This window comes from Garra rufa, chromosome 8, assembly GCF_049309525.1.
Source record: "Garra rufa chromosome 8, GarRuf1.0, whole genome shotgun sequence".
Classification (NCBI taxonomy): domain Eukaryota; kingdom Metazoa; phylum Chordata; class Actinopteri; order Cypriniformes; family Cyprinidae; genus Garra; species Garra rufa.
Window position 1 is genome coordinate 15,962,009 of NC_133368.1, and position 13,674 is coordinate 15,975,682.

Genomic DNA, 13,674 nt, shown 5'->3' on the forward strand with positions numbered 1-13,674 from the left:
TTTCAAAGCCAGGGAAATACATAAAGCAAATTTGCCAGTCAAGGCTTCTTATAAATACAATATAGGTAGGTGTAAATCCGGGCGATCACTTATCAAATTTGATATGTATTGGTATTTGTTTTTTAATAATAATTGTACATTTTATGCAGAATATAATAAAAATCCAAGATGTTCATATCTTTCTTTCTTCAGTTGCAAAGAAATTAAGTTTGTTGAGGAAAAGATTTCAGGATTTTTCACCATATAGTTGACTTCAATGGGGATCAATGGATTGAAGGTTAAAACTGCAGTTTCAGTGCAGCTTCAAAGGGCTCTACACGATCCCAACTGAGGAATAAGGGTCTTATCTAGTGAAACAATTGGTCATTTTCTAAAAAAATTACAATTTATATACTTTAAATGCTTTTCTTGTCTAGCGCTGTGATGTGCATGCATACTCTATGCACTTCCTTGAAGCTGCATTGAGACTGCATTTTTAACCTTGAGTCTGTTGAGCACCATCCACTACATAGAGAAAAATCCTGGAATGTTCTCCTCAAAAAACATAATTACTTTGCGACTGAAGAAAAAAGACATGGGTATCTTGGATGACATGGGGGTGAGTAAATTATCAGGAAAGTGCAGTAATCCTTTAATGAACCTTTTGTTCAAAAAGATTCATGAACTTGTTACTGGTTTAAGTCAATTTGATAAATCAATGAATGAGTCTAGCAGTTACTGTATCCAAAATAACACTTACTTACTAGTAAAAAAAAGTGTAAATTTACCACTACTAGTATACTATGGCAGTGTTTCCCAACCCTTTTCCCAAACAAACCTGATTCAACTCACTATAGAGACTCCAAGACCAGACATGGATGGGTAGGGTAAGTGTGACATGCAAAGTGTCTACTGTTGCTGTGTCTTCAAAAACAGGGTTAAAAAGACTGTTCTAGGTGGTTGTTTACTAACCCAAATAGGGCTGGGAATATAAATCGATGCATCGCGAATCTAGAAATGATTCTGTATCGATTCTAAGATTTTTCGAATGCATCACGACTCTCTCTGAATCGATTGTAAGTTTAGATTTTAACAGCAGATGGCACTGCATGCTTTAGAAACAGCTGTACTCTGTTTGCTTCTAATTCCTTACACATTCTTGACCCTAAAATAATCATTCATGAAGTTTGAAAAGGTTGGGCTGTGTTTACATTACTCTTGTGTCATAAAAGCATTCTTAGCCAAGGTGCAATTACATGACTCAGCCGAACACACAAGAACTCCTCAACAGGGCTGGGAATCAATTCCAAGAAGAATTGAATCTGAGGCGTTGGGAATCAAGAGTCAATTCCAAAGGTTGGAATTGATCCCATCAAGGGGAATCGACTCCTCATTCAGAGCCATTTTCAGCTCAACAAAACTTATCTATGGGTGCCTCTTAAAGGTCCCATATTGTCAAAATCGAAATTTCCTGGCTTTTTTCATGATAACTGAGGTCTAGGGGTTATGTAACTACCATATAAGTTTCAAAACAGTCAGTCCACAGCAAACTGCACACAGCCTGAATAAAGTAGCCGTTCCTTTTCACAAGCCCCTGTAACTTCCGTAAAAATATGACGTCCGATCTACTCAGTCACCGCCTTCAGTCACCACCCAGAGCAGCAACCACTGTCCCACCCTCCTTTTGTGAAACCTCGACAACTTCGCGTCCATAACATTGCTAAGCAACAACAACACGAAAACAAGTGGAGAAAACCCTATTCAGTCGATAGATGTCAAGCTACATCATTACACAGGCTTCCGAACAACGTTAATGTAAGAGACCAGTGGCACGTCAACTTCAGCCTCTTTCACACAGCCATTCCGGAAAATACACGGATAATGTGTCCCACGATTTGTTCCGGAATTGCTCAATTAGGTTCATTCACAGTTGTTTTCGGAATCTGTGCGTGCTTTACACACAACCCGTAAACACGTGACATTTGGATGTGAGATGTAATGCGACGCATACATTTCACTAAACTGAAACTAACCTGATTTTCAGCGCTGATAGTGAGGGGCTGCCTGATCGTTGCTTCATTCCACTTGCACATATTTTTTTCCGTCGTGAAGAGTCGCAGGGTAAAGTGCATCATCACTACAACACTGCCTTAATGGCATTTGGTTCTGGCTTTTGTTCACACAGCGCTCGTTCCCGTAATTTTCCGGAATCAGCGCGCATTGTGAAAGGGGCTTTACTAAAGCAACAGTTACGTAGCTTACTGCATTCGGTGTTTGAAAAAGAAAAAACATTAATAAAATCCTGTTGAGTATCAGCAGGCTAGGCTCTCTCTATGGCTCTGGGCTCGGCTAAAGCATACATGACCGTAGTTAACTGTGGTTGGCCTGGCTGTGCGTCACTCAGAAAACAACAGGCCAATCAGAAGAGAGGCTCATGAATATTAATTAGATGGGCCAAAATCGACCTGTTCTTGACAGAGCTCCTAAAAAAGGAGCTGTAAAAATATATTGAGATGGATTTTGGCACTTATACCGCAGATATATATTCTTAAGGACATCAACAACTAAAATAAACCTCCAGAAATATGTACAATATGGGACCTTTAAACCGAAGGCTTCATCCTACGAAGGCTGCATATCTTCACTGCTACGTCATCAAACGTCGCTGATCGTTGATTCACGAAAATAAACTGAATGAAAACGAGTCTGTGCTGAGCTTGCCTGAGGTTGAGGATTCAGCCTTCCATTTGAGAAAAACCCATTAATTCTACTCTTGCTCGTTAATAGATATTAGAAGTCTAGAAGTTGTTTCTACGAAAAGATTCTTTTTGGAATGTTTAATGAACCAGTTCAAAAAAACGATTCAATTATTATTTTACAGTGGTCTTGGTCCTTTTCCATCTTAAATAAAATGCTGTTTTTTTAACCTTACTATCAGCCAATGATAATTCTGAAAGAAAATGTGAAGAGCACAGATCAGTGACTGAGAGCACATCTGATTGACAGATAAACCACAAGATCTTATATCAGTGTTGTTAATGTTCTGGTTATTTTGTTGCAGTGTATAGTAGGGCTGCACGACATTGGGAAAACATGCGATATGCGATATTGTTGTTGAATATTGCGATAACGATATTTCTTGCGATATAACATTTCCCTAGAGAAATGCCTTTTTTTAATTATTATTATTATATTATTAATATATGTTTTAAAATCATTTATATATGTAATGATCATACTAAAACAGGTAATAGATATTTGTCTGTCATCCAAATTAAATCTAAATCAGGCTAAAAAAAAAACTATGTCAAGTAAGTTGCAAACACTTAGACTTTAAAACACTATGAATGACTTAAAACCTCAGCAGATATTGTGATTTCTGGTTTGCTGTTACCATAGACCTGCAAACACAAAATGAATTGTTTTCAAACGTTACTTTTTATTTACAAGTAACATACACTCAAGAGCATCTTTTAAACAAAATATTTCCTTGCCTTGCCTGTTTGTTTGTTTGTTTTTTAAATAAAATATTAATAAATATTAATAAACAAATTAAATAATAAAAAAATACTATTAAACAAAGTTTACTATTAAACTTCAAAATGTATTTTAGACACTTCATGTCTTGTTCCATTCATGCAATAAACGGATCTTCACTGCTGCGCTGTGGGCTATGGCTAATTTCATGGGCAATGAGGATAAAATTACAATTTCAAATACAGAAATGTATCATAGTTTTTTTTTTACAACTAAAGCATCATATTATGATAAGGCTACTTTCTAAGACTTTTATATCCTGTAGTCATTGCGAAATTAGGTTTCTCCAATCTACAAAAACAAGAATCGAAAAAGAACCAAAAACAAGTGAGGGAATCGATTCTTAGAATTAAATCTTATTCATTCCAGAACCAGGAATCAGAATCGGACTCGATTCCAAAATTTTCTGAATCAAACAGTCCTACTTTTCAGCGCTCTTCTTTGTGAGCATTTGAGTCTGCGATTAACAAAATTAGAGTGCTATCTGCTGTTAAAAACTAAGCTCAGAATCGTTTTCACAGAGTATCGCGATGCATTCGTAATTGATCCATGAATCCCGATACATCGATTTATCATCACAGCCCTAGACCCAAGTCAAAAGAGCCTGAGATTTCATTCACAACGTAATCTCAACGTGATCCAATCTGACATCTAATCTCACTGAATGCCTTTTCTCTTCTTTCCTTGAAAATGAGCAAACATCTCAAGACTGCCAGCTCTGCTTAATGGGTTGTAAAGTTAATGTTTTTCTTGTTTGTGTGTGCGTGTGTAACAGATAACAGATGAGTGTTACTTCTAATGAGTGTTCTGTTGGATTTTTGATGAACTGAGAAGTGGAATATGAACTAGCCCTGAGTGTGAAATAACAGATTCATCTCGTCCCATTATTACAGAAGAACGCCAAGGACTCATATATTTGCACAACAGCGATGTTCGCTAACAAAATGATCCCTGCTGTACGTGGCGCCGTCCTCTTTAAGATGAGTGATAAAGAGGCATTGAGAAACCAAGGGCCGCTTTTGTTACACACGCGTCTTCGGCCGTTACGCTTTAATGACACCTTGTGAAATGTGCGGATCTGCGGCTTGACTGCCATATGCAGCCACTTCATATCAATTAGCTGTTGTCACAGGGACGGAGAAGCGGTTGTGGGAGCGATTGCATGTGCGCGTCTGCCGGAGGCACTTCCGCGACACTAAAACTTAACGGCTGCCCACGCCGCTTCTCTGGTGCGTAAGCACTTTTTGCACATAACTTTATCCGATACATCGCCGGCTTTGTGTGTGCAAGTGTCTGGCTCATTTTGTAACCCAAGGCTGACTTGTATTGACAATGATTGCTTCCAAAATGAGTGTATTATAGCGGAGAGCCTGACAGAAGCGCCGTTTCGCCACTGGGATGCGCCGCTGCAGCCGTGCAGTTCATTATGCGCCGGCATTGTTAAGCAGCTTGACTGACAGGTCTCATGCATATTATGAGCGGGATTGAGATTGGGTTGTCAGGGAGCGGGTTCATTTGCAGGCATCTGGTAGGTCTTTGCGAGGTAGAGGAGGGTACGGAGATGATCGAAACCATTCCTCAATCCTGTTTATGCTGCCAATGTCACCCAACACCGTGAGGGGTCATATATTAGTCACCTGTGCAAATGAGTCTCGCGGAAGAGCATCGCTCCGTCTTTGTAAACAACGCCGGTTTGTGCCACATTCATCGCAGGACGGAGAAGCAGCAGATGGTCATCACCTGTCAAAGAACGGTCTTAATACGGTGAAAAAGTGCGGACGTCTGTGTGAGGTTTCATTCGGTCACCTGAACGCTCCCGTCTTGTTGGCTTCATTACAGTCTGTTAGGCCTGAAATATATGAAAATCACATTGTACCTTGTTGGGACAGGTGTAAAATATGGCGGACGAGATCCTGCTTGGCAAAGCGTTTTCATTTGTGATTGCGTACTTAGGTAAAGTATGTTTCTGGCCTTAATCTCTCTGCCCTCGTAGCAGGTGGGGGGAAATTACCCAGGCTGCCCTGCAAACAGGGCAGGCCGTGCCTCCGTTTGGCATTGCACGAGGCCCATCTGCTCGCAACGGAGATGATCCGAGAGGAGGTGAGCGGAGAGCGGTCTCTAGAGCATGCAATGCTGTGTATGATAATATATCACCCTCTTTCCTGCTTAATACCATTAGGAGTAATTATAGAATGAAGCCGAAACCTAAAGAAAACCCAGTTCTGATTTCCGAGCTCGACCTTACATGCATGTCGCCGGCGAGGGCGTTTGCAACCCCGTGTGTTGATCGGATCCCAGTCAATTCCGAACCGCGGCCACAATCAAATACCCCCGCATTAATTACCTAGTGCCATTTCAGCGGTGCTTGCTTCATTAGCTATATTAATTATCATGGTAGTCTGCATTTCTGTGCGAGTCGGAGCCTTTTTTCATTCCCTTCTTCATCAGGAGCCAATTAATTCAATGCAACTGCAGAACAGCTGGTGGCATTTGGACCGCGCATCTCTGCCGCTCTCCTGTGTGTGTATCATTAAAATCAGGTGCAGTAATTATCTGTCGCTGCAGTAGTTGGCAGGAAAGAGAGGGGATCGTAGGGAGGGGTGCGCGAGTCTGGCCGCACGCTACAGCCTCTAATATACCCTGATGATGTTGGTTTAAAATGACATTGTAACTTTAATTAAAGGTTACAAAGCAAGCACAGGGATTAATAAAAGACAAAGCATTGGACTGGGAAAGTCTTTAATCGCAATCATGCCAGCAGCTCATCCGGTGCGAGAGAACTTTGGATGTTCGCGGGGTCGGAATCCAGCTTTCTGTCTCACGCCGTCGCTCGGGGGGTTAGATTTGGCTGTTTAGCATAGACAGTTAGTGCCTGATGGTAGATGTCAACACCACTGCTCGAGAGTCATCAGTCACGTGGTGATTACAGGGCAGGTGAGGCTAAAACAAAGATGGCGTCATGCTTTCGGGGCGTGTGCCAGCTGAGCAACTGGTATTGACAAAAATAGGAATGTTAACAGAGCTTTAGTTCGAAGAGTTTCAACTTTGAAGCCATTTGTTGCAAACTATCAGTTTTTACTACACAATTATCAATCCCAAAAGAATTAGCAGTAGGCTTGCCGTGGTAGTCTGGGTTCCTACGGGGGTTTGGAAAAGTATGGAATTTGATTTAAGTATTTTACAGGTCTGGAAATGTATGGAAAAAAGAAACCAGAGTATGGTAAACTAATTTAGTTTTTATATAATAGAAAATTACGAATTTAATGAAAACAAATTTATTGTGAAGTGAGGTTTCATGGCAGCTGTTTAGTGTTTTTAGTGATTGTCCAATATGACTGAATGAATTCAAGGTGCACTTTTTCATTATGAAAACAAAGCAGGTTAAAAGAATTTTGAGTTTCTTTTCACTATATTCTTAGCACTCTATCACATAGCCTCATGGACCTTTGCAAAAATAAAAAAAAATGTGCAGACTTTGATGTGTGCACAAGAAAGCATTAAACTTAGCATATAGGATAATCCACACTGATTCAACTATTGTGCCATCAGCCCTTTTTGTCTTTTTATAAAACATTGAACTTGGCAAATTTTATGCCATTAACCTATTTTGTTTGCCATGGCTTCTCTGCTGCTACAGAGAATGTGTTAAATTGAACATTAGGCCTTGATATTAAAGGTACTACCATCAGAAAAGCCAAAATTATGAGCAACTATATCTCATGTGCATCCATGCACTCATTTTATTTACAGTAAGATAGCAGTAATGCATAAAAGAAATAGGTTAATCACACCTAGAAATTGTAATGCAGAAGTGTGCAAAAAATTCCCATGTGCATGTGAATAGTTTCTCGAGGGCATGCAAAAGTTATTTAACTATTACTATGATTTTTTAGGGGCTTTGCATGTTGTCACTTAGAGAAAATCAATGAAAAAAAAAACGAAAAATATAAAATAAAAATATTTGCAGATGACTGTACTATATAGCAAATATAAAGCTGAAATTAATGCATGCAAAAGTATGCCATTTTGAAATGGAAATGTGTAGGAACCCTGAATTAATAAATACCTCAAACTATTGCACTTTATGTAAATTGGTTTGTGCTTTTTCTGTAATTTCTAGTTTTATTTATTTACTTTGTATTTTGGTATGATCATTGATTCCTTGATTCTATTTGAGTATTTTTTTTTAAATCCTTGATTGCCTTTTAAAAATCATAATAAAGCATCATACTCAAGAACTTACATACTCAATTAAATATATGCGATGCAGTTGTAATATGTGCGCTTTATTTACATGCGTGTACGTTACGTACGTGCATCTCAGAGCGGCACCGTTCACAGTAAATGCTGCTCCACACAAACTCTTATCATTTACATGTGTAGAGCATCTTAAACTCCATCTCTGCATGTTGTTGTGAGTTTGGGTTTATTATAACGTTCATCTGGGAACGCAGTGTGCACTAATTCATAAGATTTGTAAGGTAAATCATTTAGAAACCTACGCAAACAACACAGGTGAATACCTCAATATCTTTCTTTCTAAAAGTTTAAACCCTCATTTAGAGTTTAGCTACTTTGATGTCCACATTTTCAAGAAATGACAGCGGCTGTAGCTTTTCTATCATAAAGAAATGGCCAAATTTGAAAGATTAAGTGGATGTTGAATTGAATGTTGTTTCGTCAATATTAAACAAGAATTAGATTGCACGGTAAAGTGTAAAAACAATCGTCCGGCCGTTGACATCCTCTGCAGTCATTCGTTTTAATGCGTAAAGTATGTTAGCTCTATTGTTTATAATACATTATGTATTTTAACAGTTTTGTTCAATAAAACCAAATGATTGCTTGCTTGTAATACTAATTTACCATTAGTTGTGCAACACAGTCTTGAAGGAAAAATTAAGAACTATGCGTGAGAAGTCATGGTACCTCTTAAGTTTATTTTTACGGTTTATTGTGCATACCAAATTGCCCTTATGTGATGCTTTCTACAACTCTATTCATATGGAAGTCCAAGCGGCACATTACACTAGTGTTGAAGCCGTGATGTGAGTTGTGTTTGCACACATATGGCTGAAAGACATTTAAAAAGCCTGTTTACCAGTTGATTTAACGTCATTACAGTGGCACACAAATTAGCAAGACTACACATCTTAAAAATGCATTCAACTGATCAAAAGTGACTGTCAAGACATTTATAATCTTACAAAAGATTTCTTTCAATTAAATGTAGTTCTTTAGAATTTTCAATTCTGTTCATTAAAGAATACTGTACAAATGCAAGGGTTTCCCCAAAAATAATTAGCAGCACAACAGTTTTCAACACTGGTAATAATGAGAAATGATCCTTAAATAGCAAATTAGCATATTAGAATAATTTCTGAAGGATTGTGTGACCTGATCCTGGAAATTCAGCCTTGGATCTCAGGAATAAATGACATTTTAAAATGTGTTCAAATGGTAAACAGTTATTTTAAATTGTAATAATATTTCCGAATATTGCTTATTTTATTGTATTTTTTTTATTCCAGACTTTTGACCAGTAGTGTACAAATGTCTCTTTAAAAGAAAAAAAAATATATTTATATATATATATATTATTACAATATTACTGTTTTTACTGCATTTTTATAGTTATTACTATTGTTTGTTTAATAATTTTATTTTTTCATAATTTAACGGACAGAATTGTGTTCTTTAGCACTGGTTGTGTACTACATATTTTGGCAAATATATTTAGTTATCCTGCAGCATATTTGTACAGCATACAAATAGTGTACTATTTTAAACTTTTCCGTTGCCATTTCGATGCATTGTGTTTGAATAGGTTAAAGGAATAGTTCACTTCCAGAACAAACATTTACAGATAATGTACTCATCCCCTTGTCATCCAAGATGTTTATGTCTTTCTTTCTTCAGGCGTAAAGAAATGATGTTTTTTGAGGAGAACATTTCAGGATTTCTCTCCGTATAATGGACTTCCATGGTGCCCCGAGTTTGAATTTCGAAAAACCAGTTTAAATGCAGCTTCAAGGGGCTCTAAATGATCCCAGACAAGGAAAAAGGGTCTTATCTAGTGAAACGACTGGTTATTTTCAAAAAAAAGTACGCTTTTTATACTTTTTAACCTCAAACGCTCATCTTGTCTAGCTCTGCGTGAACTCTGTGTATTCCAGTTAAAGACAGTTGGGGTATGTCAAAAAACTCCCATCTTATTTTCTCCTCCAACTTCAAAATCGCCCTACATTGCTGCAGAAGCACCGACCCAGTGTTTACAAAGTGAACATGCAAAGAAGATCAAACACCCTTTACAAAAAAGGTAAAACAGCGATGCAGGGCGATTTTGAAGTTGGAGGAGAAAATAAGATGGGAGTTTTTCAACCTACCCTAACTGTCTTGAACCGGAATACACAGAGTACACGCAGAGCTAGACAAGATGAGCGTTTGTTTCGCTAGATAAGACCCTTTTTCCTCAGCTGGGATCGTTTAGAGCCCTTAAACTGCATTTTGGAAGTTCAAACTCGGGGGCACCATAGAAGTCCATTATATGAAGAGAAATCCTGACATGTTTTCCTCAAAAACAATAATTTCTTTACGACTGAAGAAAGAAAGACATGAACATCTTGAATGACAAGGGGGTGAGTACATTATCTGTACATTTTTTGTTCTGGAAGTGAACTACTCCTTTAAGAGCTGCTAATGTCTGTGACTGTGTGTTTCAGAGCTGGATAAGGAGGACAGCTGTGGGGAGATGTCTGTTCCCAGCAGCCCACAGAACGAGGCCATCCAGCACAGCTCCATCAGCACATCCAACGGCGTCAGCTCGTCCACAGCAGCCACAGCGGTGCTTGCATCCGGCCCGGCTCTTGGGCCCGCCGCAGACCACAGCACAGAAGAGGAAGACGACTCGCAAGTGGGCGGGCCTTCTTCCTCTCACGCCCAGTCTTCAGGAAGCTGATCAGGCCTCTGATTGGTCACTTTGATTCCTGGCAGCCATGTTGAAATGAAGAGATGAGAATGTTCCCTGGAACATTCCCCTTCAGTTTTCATTTGAGCTCTTTTCAATCCAGCGCATTTTTACAGAGAGTGAGTACAGTAGTCGGGGAATGCACTTGGGAGGTTATGCAGAAGTACCGATTGTTTTTTTCCATTTGTGGTGTATTTATTGAGGATCGAGACGGATTCGTGACAGCCCAATGTGTCCGGATTCATAAACGTACTGAAGCACTATCAGAGGCGTAAAGATGGAAGAATTGGCCACTTTATTATTTATTTGCCTTTTATATTTTGCACATGAAGGAGTGAAAGGTTTTCTCTACTTTCTTTCTAAGCGATCATTGTTTTAAGTGCTAGAAACAAGCAGTTCCAGCAGATTTTAGGAGTAGCTCTTTAAAACAAATCTGATCGTCAGTCTTTTAGAAATAGTGCCGTGTTGTTGTGTGAATGTTTCATGTGAATCTTGGCATGTTAAAGGATTTTCTGACATGAGTGATTGTTCCTTGGGCAGTGATTGTAGGAGTGCATTATTCACCATGCTGACTTTTCAACTGCTTTGATACTTCGATATTTGTTGCAGGTTATTGAAGTTACAATAACAAGTTTCCTTTACAGTTTAATTACAATGAAGGTGAATTAGTGAAATAGACTTGCCTGAGAGCTTTCCATGGACTTATTTTGATAAGAACCTTAATGCTTTTTTTTTATAAGTGATTTACTTACAAAGTGGCTGACTTTGTATTCGTGGTGTCTGACTCTTAGAAACATTGAGAAAAGTTCATTAGTTCTTTCACTTGGGTTGTCTTTCTGATTACAGTGTAATTAAGGAAGCATTGTATATGCCATTATGATGAAATCATTGTATGTGATCTCTACTGGTACTATGTTTGTCTTAGGATCATGAAGACAAAAAAAAAAAAAAACACCTGAACAAACCTTTAAATAAACTTTCTCTGTTTTTAGCATAAACTCGACAAGTGAAAAGGAACCAGAGCTGCTCTGACGGATATAAAACTCTACTCTTTTTAAGTTATGCTTAGTGACAATTACTAAGTAAGAAAAATAGATGAAGTCTTTCGTTTTCATCCTCTTCTCTCTTTAAAATCTATTGGCTTACTACTGTGTAGTTCTACAAGACTTTGCTGCATTTCGTTCTGCTTTTAAGTCAAATTTAAGTATATTTGTATGACGTTTGTTCTGTGCTTATCTGCATGACTGAATTCTCTAAGAGAATTACACCAGTGTTTCAACCATGTCTCCGTTGCAGTTGAACATCTTGTTACTCTTAGATTTTCAGCCAGGAAATGGCAGTTTTACAATGGGGGTTTTGTTCTTATTTACTAGGTCCACTTTGGAAAAAGGATGTGATGATTATTGTGTTGGCGGTCAACTTGTAACTTGTGAAAGTTATGTATAAATTATAATAAATTAATGAAATGTTGTAATAAATCTTTTAATAGCTATTTAAAGCATCAGTCATTCTGTAGATTTTGTCATTGGATGAAATTTGTTTTTTTTCATTGTCTTGTGTCTGTTTTATTGGAATGGTGTTTGAATGATATTTTGCTTTGTAGACTCTGCCATCTAGTGGAGAATCCTGGAAAATATTCTGTTGCAGCTGTTGACTTGCTGGTAAGTTTTGCTTGTGTTCATTTTAGTATACATGCTTTAAAGGGAAAGGAGTAAACCATATGTCAGCCTGATTCTCATTCTTCAAAATAAGTAAACAAGAAAAAAAAAATTAAATGCACAACAACGGCTGTAAAATCAGAGCTACTTTAGTACTAATCAATTAAACTTACATTAACAGCAGTGCTAGCAAGTTATGTAAAGTGAATACGTTGTTCTGCTAATTGATGTTGTCAAAAAGTACCTTTTTGTTTAAATGGTTTCATAAAGAACCTTTAACATCTGAAGAACCTTTCTGTTTCACAAAAGGTTCCTTGTGGCAAATAAAGTTCTTCAGATTAAAAAAGGTAAGCAAGAAATGGTTCGTTAAAGAACCTTTGATTGAATGGTTCTTTGTGGAACCAAAAATGGTTCTTCTATGGCATCGCTTGAAGAACCTTTTGAATCACCATTATTTTTTTAAGAGTGCAGACTGGAAATGGCACAAACACAAATGTTGTCAAGATTCTTGCCCTGGAAATACTGGTTCAGGTGTCGACCACAAACGCCTTTTGTTCCTCAGTTTTTTGCACTCTTCTTCTTGATTTGTTACAACTTTTGACCGTCTATAGTTCTCCAAATGTTTTTTCCTAGTCCGACCGATTAGTACAGCCTAAAACATGACAATAACTGACTATTTTCAGCAGCAATAATCAGCTAAATATGCGAGTTTCGTTCGTTTCAGAGGCATTGTTTACGTTCAGTGCCGCTAATATGGTTAATTGACAAGGTGTCCTAAAAACACTCCATAATCATTTTACTTAGCATATTTTTAGTGTAAGCACTAACCAACAATATCGTAAAGTTAAAAATAAATCTGTGAGAAGAACATGATGAAAGACAGACAAGCATTTATTAGCAATTAGTTAAATATTTACTGAAACTAGCTTGGTAAACCGATCTTTAAATATCTCTTTGTCACCTTTAGCTAACAGACTAAACATTTATATCAGTGCTTATGTCTTAACGACTAATAAAATACACATTTTATGGCAGTTTTCGTTATATTGAGCTTTGTTTTGAACTTAAGTTAGCATGTTAGATTCGATATTGCATGTGATTCGCGAATTAATTTATTCATACCTTATATTTACGTATTCCTCCAGACGGTACCAGACGTTTTTATGAAAATGCAAATCAAAAATTAGTGTTACAAGATTAGCTAATGTAGAATTGGTGTGGTATATACTATTGATAAGCAGCTTGATTTGTGAACTAAAACCGATTCAAAAGAATGTTCGTCGAGTCAGAAATTCTTACTCTGAAGTAATGCTGCTCCCCCTGCTGTTTGATCACCGTATAGTTTTATGAACAGGCTCACTGAGTTAACTTATTGCTCACTCATCATCTTGTTTTTTCAACCGTGAACTTTAGCCTGATGAGACTGAGATGGACATTCAGAGTGTGAATGTACTGACCTTTCAGTCTTTCTGGATGAGAGCATCTTCACTTTGATGCGACTCCCAGCTTTCCAGTCATGGTTATACATTTCAA

General features: G+C 37.8%; 1 protein-coding gene across 1 annotated transcript in view; it reads left to right on the forward strand.

The window, feature by feature from the left end:
• Positions 1-11,975, forward strand: part of atf2 (activating transcription factor 2) — a 44,065-nt gene extending 32,090 nt beyond the window's left edge. The window contains exon 12 of the mRNA XM_073845319.1: positions 10,239-11,975. Within this exon, the coding sequence (XP_073701420.1) occupies positions 10,239-10,474 (236 nt within the window). The 3' untranslated portion in view covers positions 10,475-11,975. The remainder of the gene's footprint in view (positions 1-10,238) is intronic.
• Positions 11,976-13,674: the final 1,699 nt, after the last annotated feature.